This window comes from Lytechinus variegatus, chromosome 2, assembly GCF_018143015.1.
Source record: "Lytechinus variegatus isolate NC3 chromosome 2, Lvar_3.0, whole genome shotgun sequence".
Taxonomy (NCBI): domain Eukaryota; kingdom Metazoa; phylum Echinodermata; class Echinoidea; order Temnopleuroida; family Toxopneustidae; genus Lytechinus; species Lytechinus variegatus.
The window spans coordinates 79715376-79734458 of NC_054741.1; the positions used below are offsets into that span (position 1 = coordinate 79715376).

The window sequence follows — 19083 nt, forward strand, 5'->3', positions numbered from 1 at the left end:
TCTGACTCATTCATTATTGGCCTGGATCTGGTGGCTAAACTTGCCCCTATGCTCAACTTACCCCGCCTTCCCCTACTTGAAAGTAAAAAATATATGATGGTAGATGGATCAGTTCCAAAGACGTTATCAAATATCACTGTATAGACTGGAGGGGGTTTTGTTAAGGCTCATAAAGGGACGTTGATTGTTGAATTAAGCGTCGGATCTAAATATATTAATAATATTGATTGATCAATTAATTTTTATTTGATTCAGTTATTACTCACCTTGACCCATTTATCTCCATCATTATTCATTGCAAGCCATGCAGCATTATTATGTGAAGTCACTCCTCCATTTAATCTCCCAGCTGGGGGATAAAACTCTTCGCTGTACGACGATGAAGCGGTAAGACTAGAGTCTGGTATTCGTCCATCTTCTACTCCCATTTTACTCCCTCTCAGAGGATGTGAGCATCCAGATTCACCAAGATTCATACCAGCTGAATACACATGAAAATTGTGTCAAAAAGCTTGTTTGTAAAACGTAAGAAAAAAATGATGGTTACTTTTTCTGCACTTGACACGGAAGTACGTCTTGAAAGGTTATGTGCACAACAATGACATGTGAATATTCGATCTCAATAATTAAAATTAATATTATATGGCACATGGCCTTACTTAAATATAACTTTGTTGATAAATTTGCAAGGAAGTAAATGTAGTGTCCTTATCAATCTCACCTAATAATTCGTTGATAGGTCCGTAGCCCGTAAGCTCGAATCTGAGTGCTACGTAATCTTTCTTCGTCTTTGGATGGATACGAAAATATCGGCAAACTATCGGTGTAAAGAAGGTGTGGACTACATAACTATTTTGGTCGTAGTTACCTGTGAAAACCTGACAGAGAACATCAATATGACTACAGTGAATATGATTTGGAGTGTTGGTCAAAACAGGCAAGTGTGAGTTTACTATTTTCTTGGTAAAAGACAGACACGGTTAATTGGCCTCAATTACTGGGTAATGGATCAATTACGTAATTAATAACATGTTTTTGAGTAATTGCAATTGAAGTTTTGAAAGGGAAAGTAATAGTATTTGAAAAATATAATTGACAATTACTGTCAATTACTTTGAATTAGATTCAATTACTTTACAATAAATTTACTTAATCTATAATCTGATTTCATGACCTTTTTCATGTCAATTGCTTCAGAATCAAAGAGACTAACAGGTTGAATCCGTGCTCTTAAACCTAAACCTTCATCTTGCCAGTTTCTTTGTAACTTAGAATGATGTAAAAATAGGTGGTTCTATGTACAAAATAAAATTTGGTTTCATTTATGACTTTTCTAGAAAGCAATTGAAATTGTAATTATAATTGACAAAAGTAATTGGTAATTGTCATTGAAAAAAAATAATGAAAAGTATTTGTAATTATTTCTTCAATTACAAAATTATAATTGTAATTGAACAAAGTAGCTGAGCCAAACCCTGGTCAAAGATTACGAGTCCATCAATTGGTAGGCCTGTAATACTCTGGTAAGTTGTAGTGAAGCGAATTATAGGATATTCAAAATATATTACAGCAACAACTACAGGCTTGAAGGGTACATGTTCACTGCATTTCTATATACCTGAGATGTAATGCCGCTTGACCTAAATGGTTCTGGTAATTGCTCCCGCGATAACAGTTTTGTCAAGTTCTTGCTAAAACAAAATGTTTGCAATATTTTGTTTTCAAATCAGTGAGTGAAAATGAATTGCTTTAATTCGTTGGGAATATAAAACGAAACGTTAATTGTGGTAATAGTAATTTAAGTCCAGTGGTCATCAAGAAAGCAATTATATTCATTTTGCATCCACTATGCCCCACATTAAATTAACCATCTAATGCTCTAGTTCCTTCTTAATTGTATATTTCACAAATCAAATACCAAGGTGGTTTTACATGTTTTTTAATTATTGATCCATTTCACAAGTACCATACTTTTCAAAGATTTTAGGATTGTTTTTGATCAGTTACATAGTTTATTTAGCTACAAATCTCTTTTAAGTGATGTGCAAATTGGATTTTAAAAAACTGTTTCCACAAAATAGAATCTTATTAACTTGCATGGTTATATTATCAATTCATTTTATATGAAACTTACATAATCGGAATGTATTTACATGTATACTGTATCTAAGTAGGGCTTTCGACTGTAAAGACTTACAATTTTATTGAAATGGGAGACACACAACATCAGAAACTCCCCAAAAATTCTTTAGGGGAACTTCTGATTTAGAACCTCATCAAATCTTCCAATTCGAAAGAGTGATTTCATATTGATTTTCAATGTCAAAAAACATTTTGTGGCATGCGGTTTCAAATCATTGACAAGGGCTTGTTGTAAAAGGCCGCGTAAGTTCTGCTTAATGTAAATTTCTATGGGCAACCGTAAGTGCCAAAATTAAACGACCGGGTAGGGTAGGTGGAGTGGGTTAGGGTTCGTACAAAGTACAAAGCTACCAAGAAATTAAAAGAGAGATAGAAATCCATTAAAGATAAGATGCTATCATATTGAAAATATGTTAATCAGAGTAAGATTAGATACTCCATTCAAAAGTTACTTGTTGTTTGTTTCCTTTTATTGAATTAATGAATTGCTGGATGCCAGCACGTGAATTGATAATATTCAGTCGCTTGTGGGAGGATATCTAATGTCACTCATTTTCAACCCAGAACCCCAACCTCTTCCTGAAAAGATAACCAGAAACGCGTCGGCTTTTAAGCCGCATGAAAGTCATTGTTATCACAGAATCATATACATACTATTATGTACGTGCCTCTCTAACTCATTTTCTCTTCAGAATTTTTTTTGGTCACCCACAAAAGAACCATCTATTGATATTATCATTTTCAGAAATTCAAATTAATCTATTATTGAGTGCATTAATTAAAGTGAAAAAGTGGAAGGTTATAAAATGTTTTAGTGTTCACCTTGACTGAATTTGTAACGATATCTTTGTAGTAGGTCCAGGATGTTCCTCCTTCACTGAAGGAAACAGTGTATGACGTCATCCACTGTTCAGCATCTGACCTGCCTTGTGTTGTGACAGCAGTGATGACAAATGTTGAATTGAAAGTAATCTGAAGCCATGGGTTAACGTCACTATTACTAGGGACCCAGGCAGATGGACCATTCAGGCGCAATTTCGAGCTATTCACGAGGTAACTGAATTCGCTTGAAACTATGATAGCATCGTCAGGAATTTTACCGCTTTCGAGACCGACAGGACTACCTGATGGTACGCTGCATGAACGCACTGTCGAAAATAGGGAAACAAATAATTGCCTAATTTTTAAAAATTAGAATTCATTGAATAAAAGGGAAAAGTACAAACATCACGTACTTTGTGAAAGGTGAGAGCTATACATCAATGGAAAAATTCTATATGAACTTTACATAAATATTTTTTTTCATTTGCTATATAGACTGCGTTTACAAAGTTAGACACCATGCTACTTATAAAGCATTTAACATTTTTCTGCAATCAAACTTTGTTTTCCAACATAATGTTTCACACAAATATACATAATTGGGAGTGGGTGACAGCATCGGTTTCCTTATTTGATTACGAACCAGGCAAACCTTATGACACTTCTGTCAAATTCAGTCAACCTTAAAATACCATAATATTCGTATAGTACATCATATTATGAGGAAATTTTCAGCGTTATATCTTTTTTTTTGTTCAAATCAATTTAGGAGTGCCTACATGTGATGTCGTATTTTGTTATTGATTATATTACAGGGGTACTAAATAGTCAGACACTCAAATCCCTTGATATAATCTTTTCCCCTTCCTATTTCCCTTGTCCCCTCCCCGCTTTTTTCATTATTTGAAAAATCATCGGGGCGGTCTCCCCTGCAACTGTAATGCAACATCCCAGCCCCCCACCCCTGTCTTTATCGCACACAGTCTACATCTTCTTTTATCAATTCATCTACCTCTCAACGTAATATTTCAAGACAACGCTGAAGACGCATCCCTGAAACAGATGATTTATAAACTTTAAGTTCAGGAGCAGGTGAACATTCAATGTGATACGCCACAGGAGATGGATCCTTGATTTGGACAATAGTCTGTTTATAAAGAGGGCGCTTCATTTTGAAGTAATCGATCTTAAATCAAATAAAATTATCATTATCAAATATTTTGTAAACACTCACATGTACAGCAAATAATACCAATGCTATTGTCCAAAGTAATTGCTGACACTGTTCCTTCGTACCAGCCGTTAGTAGGGTCCATCGTATAGGCAAAATATTCTTTAGAGTGACTACGTAAGGACGATACCTCGAAGAAATTCCCTCCCACTGTCGCATATACATCTGTTATCGAGCAATCAGATGAGGGAAATTGGTTTTAAAGAATATCATCTCCCCGATGAAAAGGCCATTTAGCTCTTGCAACAAAAATAATTATTAGTTGTACCGGCATATATGTGGGTTAAAATTTAACATCGTGAGAAAAATATCTTGGAAAAGACTGCAAGTTAGTTTTGATTGTCAAAATATACACTATTATTACAAATAAGATGTACATTGCTATATTATAAAGCCCTTTGGCACTATAAAAAAATGCCATTGTCGTTTTGTCATTGTTTTTCTAAAAGCCGATGTTCAGGTTTTATCGACATATCTATACTATGACAAATTATAATACTTGTACTAAATGAAAAACAGTAAACGGAAAAGGAATATGTGAAAATGCTCCAATTTATATTTCTGACGTCTTAGCCAACTCTGAATAAAACTACTGTTTATATTAACTGATTTTATACAAAGCTATGGCAATATTCTTCCTGTGAAAGAGAGGTGTTTAATCATCCAGTTGAAGAACCAAGAAGGTGATGGTCAGTCACTCAACTATCTGAAGAGAGCATCTTGAAATTTTGATGGACTCTTAACACTCTTCCATTCAACACGTACGCCATTTTTAATATGCGAGTATATACAACAGAGGCAGCATACCTGGATCTGATAGGATTTTTCAAAATAACTTCTTTAAATAAATTCTTACCATACAGGTGTTTTTTTTTCCGTTGTCCCTAAGGAATCCGATTGTCTCTTCGTAATATGCCCTTATTCGGAGCAGGGTCGGTAAAAGCACTAACATATATTTGTGTGCTGGAGGGTCAGGGTGTGGATGTGTGTGGGTGTGTGAAATATAAATTGAGAATAATGGCAGGGATAGCTTAAATCAAAGTTCCCTGGAGCTGTCCTATCATTGGAAACTTTTGTCGACTGAGGTAGAAAAAAATCTCTCAGTCGGGAATCGAACCCATGCCCCAGTTTAGAACACTTATGGCCTATTAGACAAGAGAAAAGATTAGTAGGTATAAACATGATCCATAAACATGATCCAAAAAACGGTGTATATACTTCATTTACCTTCATATCCGAGATAATTGCAGACTAACCGTGATGCATTCTTGGACCAGTTTTCCTGATGAATTAACATGTCCATTGTAGGTTGAGTGTGAGTTGTGATAACAATTCTTCCTTCATTTGTACTTCCTCCACCGATTAGTCGCAGTGAGTGGATGAATGATTCTGAAATAGAATCAGAACCTTAATCTCAGGTCTTTAAAAACCAACATAAACATGATAATTGTTATTTGGATTGAATGAATACACGCGTGTTTTGTGGTGAAGTAATTACACGTGTGACTCCTCAGCTTCTCAAAACGAAGGAAGACAGGCGCTCCGATACTTTTGAATTAACCGAATTACCTGCTTCCCTGTAGTATGTTTTACCCTATGCAGCTGTCCTGGATTGTATGGAAATTAATTAACATTTAGGAACCTGTTATCAAAAAAGTTTGGTATCAGCACGAATGTACGATGGATAGATGAAGGGAATCTGCTCAACACTTTTTTCAGTTTCTGTAAGTTTAAACCAGTCTTAAGATTAGTCCTTCCTGAAAAACTCGCTAACATTATTTTTTTGATAATATGTTTAAGTGTTTATGACAAATTTTACCAGCCACCCCGAAACTGTCACGGATTCCGAGGAAGGTTCTCTCGAAAAGAGTTAAAAATTGTAATTTGGTTTCCCCCCAAAAAAAGTAATCTGAAAGAATCTTCTTACTGTAAACATTTCAAATTGCAGGGGTGAGGAGAAAACGAGATTTTTCTGACACATGTCTTTTGCGGACTGCTTTAAAATTTCTCTCAGATTGCAAAGAGCGCACATGTCAAGCATGCAGGAACTCCAGATTTCAGATGCTGTTTTTCCCCCTTATTTTAAAACTCCCTTTTACTTTCTTCTGTATTCAAATAAGTAATGTGGGTTTTGATGAATAAATAAGGGCGTTATGGGGTTGATTGTCACAATTGTAGAAAAGCCTATCGCAATTTTGAAGTACGCAGCTTTAATTTGTATTATCATTGTTGTATTCTACATCATTTTTTTCTTGGATTTAACCTAGCATGCCCAGTCCGCCTAGTGTGTCAATGGGAGATTTGCAAGCCGTACAAGGATGTTATCACCCTATTACTTGCGAATTGCCGTGCACATACACGAAGTCAACAGCCGCATGTTTTATATTGGAGTATATGCTCCTGCTAACATTTTCTTAGTCCCAGTGTTTCAACATTTACATGTACGTGTGTGTGTAGAGGGTTTACGTGCGTGTAATTCTCAGCGTAAGGGTGTGTGTTTGGGTGTGAATGTATGATTTATTTTGAATCTTACTTGACTGGCACCTGTCTCCACTGTACCACTCTAAGCACTTGCAGATGAAACCAGTGTCGGCTTCCTCACAGGTTCCTTCATTTTCACACGGATTCGATAAACATCCTGGGTAAAAAAATGTATTGTAATTATCGGATTACTATATAAAGGCTTTGAAATACATCCGATGTCTTATCAACGTACATCAACGTTTATAACCCACCTTAATTGAAAGTACGTACTGTGAAAAACGTTGGCGAAAATTGCAGATCCACAGGTAGTTACCGCCACCGCATCAGGGTTCGGGAGCCTGCCAGTCTACACAATGGAGCACTTACTAGCGGCTGCGTTTGGGCTGCGCTCGGGCTACGGTTAGTCGGTTACACCCCCATCGATGCATACTAAATACGGGTGACGCAAGTATACAGCCAAAATAGCACACGATGCATTGTCTCTATGACTGCGCGCTCTGTATTTTATTGGTGTTTTACCCGTGGCGTCATAATAAATCTGACCTCTCGTTTTGCACAAAATCATTAGGATACATTCATTTCAAATTTTTGCATTATTTTTATTTTCTACTTTCTTTTTTTTTAATATCGAAAATTCGAAACCACTCACCTCTTTTCAATTTCCCACGTATCTTTTAGACACAACCTTGATGCAAAAATGTGCAAATATATATTCAGTGATCAAATATCGGGCCCTCTTTTTCAGCATTTCAAACGCACTATATTGAGAGTCCAGTCTCCTTCTTGCAGTATATTTGCCGACGTGGACCATAATCGAGAAAGCGCTTTTGCGACATGACAAAAAAGTCGGAGTTATAACGTCAGCCCAAGATTTACATTTTGAAATTTTCACAAACTTTTCCTACTTGTCATCATTGCTATGATGGCGAGTTGTTGGACGGATATCAATTTTGCCATATCGTGACCATGTTAAAATATTTGCGTTAGCCCAACAAAATTGTTGTGATATTTTGCCAATTATGAACGACAGAGATACCCGGACCGGATGATACCTGGAAGATACACAGCTGTTGACATGAGATGCATAAACTGCATCTCATTTCCAAGTGTAAGGCGACATCAGGGGAGCGTTTCATGAAAGGACTTGTCGGACGTTTTATCCGACAAGTACTGTTTTATCCGACAGTTACTATGGTAACAGTGACTCTCGGCCAATCAGAATCAAGGAAAATTGTCAGATCTGACAACTTGTCGGACGAAAATGTTGATGAAACGCTCCCCTGGGAGACGAATAGGAGGAATGGCTTTAGAGTGACAGAATATCTTCGCTCCTTTAGGATCAAGTCGTCGGTGCTGCACTTAATAAATTATGCAAGCGAAGCGCGAGCTGATATATTTGTCATCATTTTGACCTACGGCCAGAACCTTCTAAAAAAAAATTGTCATATGAAAATGATGATTTTCTTCTTATTCCTCGAGATAAATCTTGTCGATATTCTTTACTGAAAAAGGGACAACTTCATAAAATTTTCCTGAAAATGTTATTTTCTTATTTATCAATCTAATAAACCTAAAGAGAGAGCCTGAAATTTGTTGATTATTAGGTCCATCTATAGTGGGAATGATTTTTGATGACTTTTCGATGAGCTATGATATAATGAGAGAGTGAATAGGGGTATGTATTGTGCCTCGAAATGAAACAATTTGCTTCCGCATCCATTACTCGTCTTACCTCGCAAGATTTGACTGCAATTACTCTCTGAGTCTTTCTCATTGCCAAATTTGTGGTGAAATCAATGTATTGCAGCGATGAACAAAATCAACCTGGTTAATAATCCATAAGGATTTCTATACTAATTTGCTTAAATATGGAAGATGTGGAGGCCAAGCACACTTAAAATGAGGGACGATTTGCGAAATTTATTGAGCGGGGCTCGCCCCTTTAATTCAGTAGCTTTTTGTTCCGGTACTTCGTTTTTGTATACTCATTCATAGGACCAATCCCATAAACCTCGGGCTTTTATTCATTGCAATTTAGTATTCATGTGGCTATCGATATAAGTGCACTTTGTCAACTGTATTGAGTGATTGCACTTCGCATGTAATGGCCTTGTGAAAAGAATAAAAATAACAGGCGCTTAATTACGACGTATTGCATTCAATATTCACGATTTGGGAAGTATAATGCAGATCTGTCAGTATAAGTAGATGAATGAAGTTGATTTACTTGCCCTAGTTGAATTCATTTCTGATTTATTAAAAACATATCACTTTGTCTATGGTGATAAATCTGTTAAAGGCATTCGGGCCAACTCACTTCGAATAATAAAGAAACTATTGGATAAATATAAATGGGTCATGAAAGCAAAGGATTTAGAACAGGTGAAACATGTGTCACAGTAATTCGGCTTGAACTGTGCATCGGGGAAATTAACCCATATGATACCAGGGGCCGTTTCATAAAGCTCTTCGTAAGTTAAGAGTGACTTTAAGAACGACTGGTGAACCTTTCTTACGCACATAACGATCGCCAATGAATATACCATTCATCACAAAAAAAGGTTCACCTGTTGTTCTTGAAGTCGCTCTTAGCTAACGAACAGCTTAAGAAAACCCACTAGTTTAGCCTTATTTTTAACTGACGTAATATTAACGATAAAATATATTTAAAAGTACATTGCAATGGTTATGATGGTGGTGTAGGCTTTTTTTAATCAAAATATGGTTTACATATATCATGCTTACAGAAATCTCATTTAATCATATTCTTGATAATCAGGTAAGATTCATTAAAGATCAAATGCGTCGTTAATATGTGACAAGTGGCAAAAAGTATGATGCCTGCACTTTGTAGTATTAGTTGTTACATACTAACCGGGTATGGAACAATCAGTTTTGATAATTCCAAACAATTATCAAATCCATATGGTATAACCTTATTGTTACATTCCTACCTGGTATTGAACAATATACTTGTGATAATTCCAACGAATTATCAAATCCATGTGGTACGACCGATTGTTTAGTTTTCTTCAAGATCATTTGCACAACCTCTCCACTTACGAGCGTGTGTAGAGGGCAATTGACGCTCATAACAAATGGTTGGTCGCTGGTACATGCTGCGGGGTTTTAAATGAATAATACTGATAATAATGATAATCATTTTGATAGTTATGACAATAATGGTTATCATTGATAAAATATAACAAAAACAACAGTAGTAGTAATAGTATTAGTAGTAGTAGTAGTAGTAGTAGTAATGATAATGATAGAAATAATAATGATAAGAGCAATGATAAGTTTCTTATGTATTTCATGACAAGGAAATATCTATGTGCTTCAGAACATAAAAAAAGAAATAGATGTGTTATCTAGTTCACTTTGCATTTTGTTAATTAAAGTTAGGTTTATTTTGAAAAAAATGCAAATGTTAGGAGTTGCTTTGTATCTATCAAAAAAGTTAATTTTTTTGAGGTATTTTTTATGGTAATTCTCATAAATTTGGGGCTGCATGAGCAAATGAAGATTACCCTGTTTTTGTTGAGATTAGCGGAACAATTATTCAATTCTGTAATTGAAGGTAGCTTGTTGGATTCGTAACTAAGTCCTTTGTGTACGAAGGAGATGGTCCGTAGAAACGATATGCATGAAAAAAAAATCTTAGTGCTCTTATTGGAATCAGCTGTGAGTTAACGTTGGGGTTTATTCAAAATAGAACAATGTTGTTAAATGCAATTGGACTATTTTTTAAATTATTTGAACTCGGAAAATATAAGATAGCTTTTGTAATATTTATTGCGAAACGGTTAGTCATGCACATTTCTGAATATACATGTAATGTTTTAGACATATACGACATTTGTAAAAGATGGATAGTTCATAGCTAGACCTGGAAATGGATATTTTTTCTCAAAAAGATAAAGTATTAGTTTATTCATTAGGTTCAAGTAATATATTCAATAAATCGTTTCATTTTAGGGGTACCATGTTATTACGACTTCCAAACTACAACGTCAATAACAAATTACACTTCCGATTAAAAGTTTAATTGTTAAATGATGAAATATACAGTACAGTGAAGCGGTTTCAATTCCTGTCTCCAGGAAGTGATATGTTTCATTTTCAATGCGATTATTATCGTTCCTTTCAGGTTTTATTTTTTTCCAAATTTGCTAGCTACATGTATTATGTGAACTTGACAGGTTTTTGATAATGCATATATTTTTTATATATGCATTAACTGTTTCAATGTGTTTTATTGCCATAAATTTGATGACAAACAATGCTTGTATAGGGAAAGAGATTGAAAAAGATAATGTCCAAATTGTAATTACCTACCTGTTGACTGCAGTAAGTTGAAAGGCAGTACTAGCAGAAATACAAACATGATGAAACTGGGCACACCTGTTTATGATATTGAAATTGTATTTTACCATATCAAAAGAAGTACATTCTCGTTCTGTCCTACTTTGATTTAGGTTAATATGATAAGTTGATGCATCCTAGTTTTAAACTTTCTTATCTTATCTCTGATGCTGCAGTTTGGAAATCAAATTCAAATCTTCTTTGCAAACTGAACATTAAGTTTTGTATTGCATGTTCTTTTACTAGAATTAGATTTAATGTTCATGCAATCAGAATCATTGTGCATGTGAAACATCATTGTTCACATTAAGTCAATGAATGAATGAGGATATTCTAACAACATCTTCTGCTTGAAAGAACTACAAATCACCATCGCGATGCTGATTGTGAGTTGAAATATATTTAGCAATGTTTCTCTTTAACCGCAAGCATGAAATAAAATAGTAACATTGCCTACTACACATCTATATTTACCATTAAAGCAGCGGGATGACATACCTATATATTAGAAACTTCATACCTTTTCAAAGTGGCCCACTCTGGTTATGGTTGAGCTGTCGTTTGACGTCTGTTTTCGGTCAACCAGTGCTACATGTATATCGAATTGCGATTGCTTAAAAGCAGCATCCCCACGGAAATGTGCGGATTTAAAATATGACTTTGTCAGCATGCTCACTGGGTGGTGAAATTTAATTGCTCAGAGAGCAAGATATCGCTTCTCCAAACAATTCACAAACACAAGGATAAAGCTCGATTTGGAATCCACCAATATAACGCAGGGGTCGTGGGACGAAGAAATGGATGAGACGGGTAACTTTGGCTGATGAACAGTGCATTCATCACGAATCTGATTATAAAAGAGATTTCACTTCACATAACTAGCCATTGGCGTAGGGGGCACTGGGGGCTCCTTGCTTTTTCAGGGGGGCAACATTTTTCCCTGTGTGTGTGTGTATATGTCACACTGGCGGATCCTACTTTCGCCAATAGGGAACGGGACCCGAAATGATGTTTACCTATATTTCCCCCGATCAGTCACTTCTTAGTTTTATTGTTATAAAACAACATAAACATGAAATAATCTCATAAGCCCTATAAAACGTGCGAGCGCGAAGCGCGAGCGATTTTTTTTTACTTTCATGTATTTTGTCCTGAAAATTTGATATTCTGGGCAATGTTATGTGTGATCCTGGATAAGATTCGTATGTAACTAGATGGTTACTGCGAACGCCAAGCGCGAGCAGATATTTTTATTAACTTTTCTAGCATTATCGAAAAGGGACCTGTTAAGGGCTGTTTACAGTTACCCACGAAGACGGTATATATTTCAATAATGCGAGCGCGAAGCGGGAGCAAATTTTTTTTGGCATTCCGACCTGAAAAAAATTGTCATTCAAAGCACTTTTTGTATTGATAAATGGGATAGGTATGTAACTAAACAATTGATGCGAAGGGAGGAAAATTGAGACTTTCGACCTAAAAGCGGGGCCACTCATTCATATTTTGTAAATATTAAATAGGATATAGTTAATTAGGCATCATTAATAATGCGATCGTGAAGAGTGAGCAGACAAATATTGATAATGCAGGCTATCGCGCATGTTATAGATTTAGACCTAGAATCTGGGTATTCTGAATACATTTGTTCAATGGAACATTATGGAATACACGTAGACAATATGAACTTGGTAAATCAATGTGACCACGCACCGTGAGCTTAAAATACTGGTATGTAGACCATAAACGGACATTTTACAGAGCACTTACATATTTTGTAAATGAAAAAATAATGAAAGCTCGATGTTCGAGCTAAAATATGTTTTGTATATTGATTTTAAAACTTGCTCCACATCAGCCAATTGAGCAAAATATGAATCTCATCGAACAGGCAATTGAAGCGCCAGGAAAAATTTTATATAGTAACATGAAATATTTTTTTGTTTTTCCCTCACATTATTTCATTCACTCATTTTCCTCCTCTTATTTTCCTTTTCTTTTTTTCTTCTCTCTTTCTTCTTCCTTTCCTTTTTTGTTTTTTTTCTTTCTCCCTTTTTTCACACTGCCAATTTTTTCAGGGGGGGGGGCACGTGCTTCCCCCCGGCACCCCGTAGCTACGCCACTGTAACTAGCATCATTTTTTAGTGAATGCTCATTGCACGTTGGACCAGACATCAACATGATTTTTAGGGGAACGCAATCAGATCCTACCTTAATTGGAAACAAACCTATGTATTAATCGAAATAGCCGATGTTAGCGGAAAACCGATGCACAAGGTTTTATACCAGTTAGAACAATTCCTTTCATGAATCACACGTAGTAAACATGATAAAGTGATGTTTGGTAGGAAGAGTATGTTAACATGGCTGTTTTTTATGGCGCATGAGGGTGGTTGAGTGTGTGTGTGTGTGTGTGTGAGGGTGTGTGCGTGTGCACTGTGAGATGAGTTATCATGGGTAGATGTGGACATGGTGGATATATTTCGGCTCCAATTTTTCATGATTTTATTTCTTTATTTCTCTCCCTAATCATATAACATATATACAGGACTAAGATAAAGGTACGTCTTTTCTATAAACAGGGCATGAAATGAACTCAGTGTCCCACATCTCTTATTGCATTGACGCCCAATGGCGACAATACCTTGCTCTTGTCATGATACGTACCTCTCTGAATTATTAGATTATGCGAAGCGCGAGCTGGTTTTTTTTGTCTTTGTTTTGATTTTTGCATATATTGAGCTCAAACAGGGACATTTTAAGGACTATTTTTCGGAATTCATGAAGAGCCAATTGGGTTGGCACGTGCCCCTGTACCCCCCCCCAGTTACGCCACTGTGTTCTAGCGTTAGCTGAATTGTTCGTTTTGAATTATTAGATTATGCCCATTTTAATCAAATCATAGTCCTTCTTATCACCGTCCCAACTATCATTCTCCTCATGACCTTCAACGTCATCATTATTCTGATCATGACCAATATCCTCCTCATGCTCGGAGTCCCCCTCCTCCTTATCTTCACATTCGTTGCTTTTATTATACTCGACAATTGAGGTAACAATAGAGTTTTCTTTATTCAAATGATGTTTTACTGGTCACTTCAATATGCATTCAATTCAGTACAGTTGAACAAATACAAATAATACATGCTCGATACATAACTCTGGTAAACCACTGGGCCATATTCCCTGCTACCTGTTTTCTTGGGCACTCTTCTAGTAATTTCGACTCGCAATAAACCCTTTCGTTTTATACGATCTTTTTAATGAATTTACACAGTCATAAAATGTGGGTGTATATATCTACTCAGATAAATTGATGGGGTTAATTTTTTTTTTTTTTGGGGGGTGGGCAATAACCAGGATGTGATAATATAGTTTGGGTTCGAAATACCGTTCAAGTAGCCTACTAATGTTGTCCTCATTTGATTACATATATCTGTATTTGTACTTTGTTATTTGTTGTGTTATCTATTTTTTGAGGGGCCCACATTGTACAAGCATTGCTTATTAGTGGGTCCCTCTATTTCCATCTTAATTTAATTGCTATTGAAAAATAGTATACTTACTTGAAACTTCCCATGTGTTGCCCAAATTGTCTAAGTGTTTTTTTTTCACAACATATGTATTATTATTTTTGTTTCTTTGCAACGGATACAAATACTCATGTTTATATATGGTATACAATTTTTTTTATGGAAGTGAAATAAATAAATTTGAATTTGTTGTAGGAAAAAAAACAGTGGACCAGCAAGTGCCTATTCTTTGTCTGAAACATCATATCTATTTTTCAGTCCCATAAACTTACTTACTAGGAGTTCAATTTTTTTCTTCTACCAAAGGATAATAAAATTGTATTGTTTTTTTTTGTTTTGTTCAACAAATTTTACCCAATAACGTATACTTATATTACTTTCCGTTTTGATGTCGAACTAATTCAAATCCTGTATATATAACACTTACATAACTTTTATATGATCAATTTAAAAACCTTGAGATATAAATAGAAACATCTTGTTTCAGCAATAACAGATCAGGGTGATGGTGATTATCATGGCACTGTACTGACTAAAAGTGCATTACATCAGTCAGTGAAATTGCAATCAATACAATTATTAACAAATTGAAATAATGATACAGTATATAAATCTACATGATCATATGATACATTTACCTCATGTCAGAGATTTATAATTTGTCACATCTTGTTTTCTACACAAAGTAGTCATGGTGTTGATGATTATTATGACATTGCACAGGACAGAGCGAAACTGATACAATGATCTCTAAGATATATGATAATCAAATACTTGACTGTACTTGGATACTAGATGATGACATAATTATCCCATATCATGATAACAATAATTTATTGGTATAATTACAATACGGTAATTAACGAACCACAATATTGGCTGAAATCAACGTCAAAGGGTTTCTCTCGAAGGCAACCGGTAACTAAACTTTGTGCTTCTTGCTGTAATAAGTAGGATACTTCAAACGAAAAGAACATTTGAACCTTGATAATTGACATGTACAATGGTGATATTGGTACAATCCATCTCCAATAATTTTATCTCTCTACAGCTTCAAGATGTCTTATGAAAATATATAGTTACGTAATTAGGGTAGTTCAAGAAAGGTTGTAGTAATAGTAGTAGTACTAAAGGTATCAGTAGCAGTGGTATAGTAGCAGTAGAAGTAGTAGTAGTAGTAGTGGTGGTAGTAGTAGTAGTAGTAGTAGGAGGAAGAGTAGGAGTAGCAATAGTAGTAGTAGTAGTAGTAGTACAAGTAGTAGTAGTAGTAGTAGTAGTAGTAGTACAAGTAGTAGTAGTAGTAGTAGTAGTAGTAGTAGTAGTAGTAGTGGTGGTAGGAGGAAGAGTAGGAGTAGCAATAGTAGTAGTAGTAGTAGTAGTAGTAGTACAAGTAGTAGTAGTAGTAGTAGAAGAAGAAGAAGAAGAAGTAGTAGTAGTAGTAGTAGTAGTAGTAGTAGTAGTAGTAGTAGTAGTAGTAGAAGTAGTAGTAGTAGTAGTAGTAGTAGAAGTAGTAGTGGTGGTGGTAGTAGTAGTAGTAGTAATAGTAGTAGTAGTAGTATATAGTAGTAGTAGGAGGAGGAAGAGTAGGAGTAGCAATAGTAGTAGTAGTAGTAGTAGTAGTAGAAGTAGTAGTAGTAGTAGTAGTAGTAGTAGTAGTAGAAGAAGTAGTAGTAGTAGTAGTAGTAGTATTAGTAGTAGTAGTAGTAGTAGTAGTAGTAGTAGTAGTAGTAGTAGTAGTAGTAGTAGTAGTAGTAGTAGTAGTAGTAGTAGTAACACCATTAGTGCAGCACAAGTAGAAGTTTTATTCAATAATCAACGTTTTATGATAATATTGAAAACCAGACCTCAAAGACAACCAAAATGGCCAAAGCTACTGGTCGTGATTTACTATGAGCGCCCAACGTAAATAAAGAGGTGGAAGAAACAGCAAAGAATCAACCAATGGATCTAAATGTAGCTCGAGATTACATTTTGTGTCTGAGTCCTTGCACATGGTGACAGAGAAAAAAAATAATGTATTTTCAAAATATTATTTTCAAACGCCATTAAAACTGATACGAACATCGTACAAAGGATTGTTAGACCATTTCGTAAGATCTTCTCAAAAATGCCGTACGAATCCAGCGTTCACATGCCCTTCGTATACGTTTGTAAGTTCGCAGCTTGGTCGATGGTATTTCCATCAATACCTCTTGGTGTCTTTCTGCGTAGGGTGCGTAAGAACATCGTAAACAAATCACTCCGTTATTTTTTTACTATCTATTTTTGTAACATTTTATCGAATGTTAATTCAGGGGAGTACTTTGATTTTATGCAAATTTCAATGTATTATGTCGCAGGTCACTAAACATTGTACTGAGTTGTGTGTTATAATACCCAACTGTTATGCAGTGATAGTGATGTTAATCAAGTTTTAGCTAGTGCTGGAACTTTCTGTTTTCTGTCACTGCAGTATTTAAGTTTTTGTCTAATTTCAGCAAGTTCATTTTTTGCACAAGTGGAACGCCTCTGGCAGTCTCGCCTGCATTACGCGATTTAAAATAGTAGCAGTGCTAACTTGGAAAACTACTATACAATAATTATTCACAAAACACCATTCATATAATGACATAATAACACGTTCATTAACCATAAATGACATTTGAACGGTGACCTAAGACTTGTCAACTACATCTATGTCCACATTTCGTTCACTGTATCCATAAACTTTCAAAGTTACGATGGCAATTTAACAATTACCCCCAACATAGCCAAGGTTTATTGACCTTACCTGACCTTTGACCTTGGTTTTGTGACCTGAAACTCACAGGGGATGTTCAGTGATACTTGATTACTCTTATGTCCAAGTTCTATGAACTAGATTCATAAACTGTCAGAGTTATGATGGTAATTTGAACGTCAAGTCCACCTCAGAAAAATGTTGATGTGAATCAATGGAGACAAATCAGACGAGCTCAATGCTGAAAATTTCATCAAAATCGGATGTAAAATAAGAAAGTTATGACATTTCAAAGTTTCGCTTATTTAAACAAAATAGTTATATGAACGAGCGATGCAGTTACATCCAAATGATAGAGTCGATGATGTCACTCACTATTTCTTTTGTTTTTCATTGTTTGAATTATACAATATTTTCAATTTTTACGAATTTGACGATTAGGACCTCCTTGCCTGAAGCACAAAATGTTAAAATAATAGAATTCCACGCGTTCAGTGACAAATGAAACTTCATTTCACATGACAATGACGAGAAAATCAAAATATTTCATATAATAAAATACAAAAGAAACAGTGAGTAATGTCATCAGTTCCCTCATTTGCATATCGACCGAGATGTGCATATAACTGTTTTGTGAAATGAAGCAAAACTTTAAAATGTAATAGCTTTCTGATTTTACATCCGATTTTGATGAAATTTTCAGTGTTATGCTTGTTGACTTTTTCTGATTTTATTCAAATCAAGTTTTTGTTGGGGTGGGGTGGACTTGTCCTTTAACAAATTCCCCCAATACGTCCAAAGTTCATTGACCTTAAATGACCATTGACCATGGTCATGTGACCTGAAACTCGCACAGGATATTCAGTGGTACTTGATTAACCTAATGTCCAAGATTCATGAACTAGATCCACAAATTTTCAAAGTTATGATGGTAATTCAACAAATACCCCCCAACTTTTCCAAAGTTCATTGACCCTAAATGACCTTTGACCCTGGTCGTGTGACTTGAAACTCAGGCAGGATGCTTACTAATACTTGATTAATCTTACGTCAAAGTTTCATGAAATAGATCCATAAATTTTCAAAGTTATGATAGTAATTAAACAAATACCCCCAACTTGACCAAAGTTCATTGACCCTAAATGACATTTGACCTTGATCATGTGACCTGAAACTCGAGCAGGATGTTCACTCATACCTAATTAACCGCATGCCCACGTATCATGAACAAGGTCCATAAACTTTTTAAGTTATGATGTCATTTCAAAAACCGAACCTTCGGTTAAGATTTTGAAAATAATTCTCCCAACATGGTCTAAGTTCATTGACCCTAAATGACCTTTGACCTTGGTCATGTGACCTGAAGCTCAAGCAGGATGTTGAGTAATACTTGATTAGCCATATGTCCACGTTTCAGGAACTAGGTCCATATACTTTTTAAGTTACTTTTTAAGTCATTTAAAAAACTTAACCTAAGGTTAAGATTTGATGTTGACGCTGTGCACAGCCGCCGTCGGAAAAGCGGCGCCTATTGTCTCGCTCTGCTATGCAGGCGAGACAAAAATGTATGCCTAATTACATGTATGAAAATGTCATTTGTGCATTTTGCCTGTTTTTCTATTCAATAGATATTGTTAATATGTGAAAAATAGTGCAATATTTTGGGAAAATAGATTTTGTTTTTGTTTTACTTTTTTCATCCCTTATTCATATATTCCTTATTTTTGTTTTTATTGTAATTTTAAGCATCGTTATTAAAATCATCATCATTATAATCATTATCACTACTA

General features: G+C 35.3%; 1 protein-coding gene across 1 annotated transcript; it reads right to left on the minus strand.

The window, feature by feature from the left end:
• Positions 1 to 251: 251 nt before the first annotated feature.
• LOC121406971 (lactadherin-like) lies at positions 252 to 11272 on the minus strand. Its single transcript, XM_041597844.1, has 8 exons — positions 11018 to 11272; positions 9634 to 9798; positions 6729 to 6833; positions 5423 to 5584; positions 4199 to 4360; positions 2965 to 3290; positions 722 to 878; positions 252 to 481 (listed from the first exon to the last, which is right to left on the minus strand). The coding sequence occupies exons 1-8, from the start codon at positions 11064 to 11066 to the stop codon at positions 252 to 254; spliced, it is 1356 nt and encodes a 451-aa protein (XP_041453778.1). The 5' UTR covers positions 11067 to 11272.
• Positions 11273 to 19083: the final 7811 nt, after the last annotated feature.

Bases quoted from the DNA above. Each gene is read 5' to 3' on its own strand.
- LOC121406971 (XM_041597844.1), bottom strand. From the start codon at position 11,066: ATGTTTGTATTTCTGCTAGTACTGCCTTTCAACTTACTGCAGTCAACA. The intron at 9,799-11,017 runs GTAGGTAATTAC...AAAACCCCGCAG, and splicing joins CAACTTACTGCAGTCAACAG to CATGTACCAGCGACCAACCA. The intron at 4,361-5,422 runs GTAAATGAAGTA...GCTCGATAACAG, and splicing joins CAATTATCTCGGATATGAAG to ATGTATATGCGACAGTGGGA.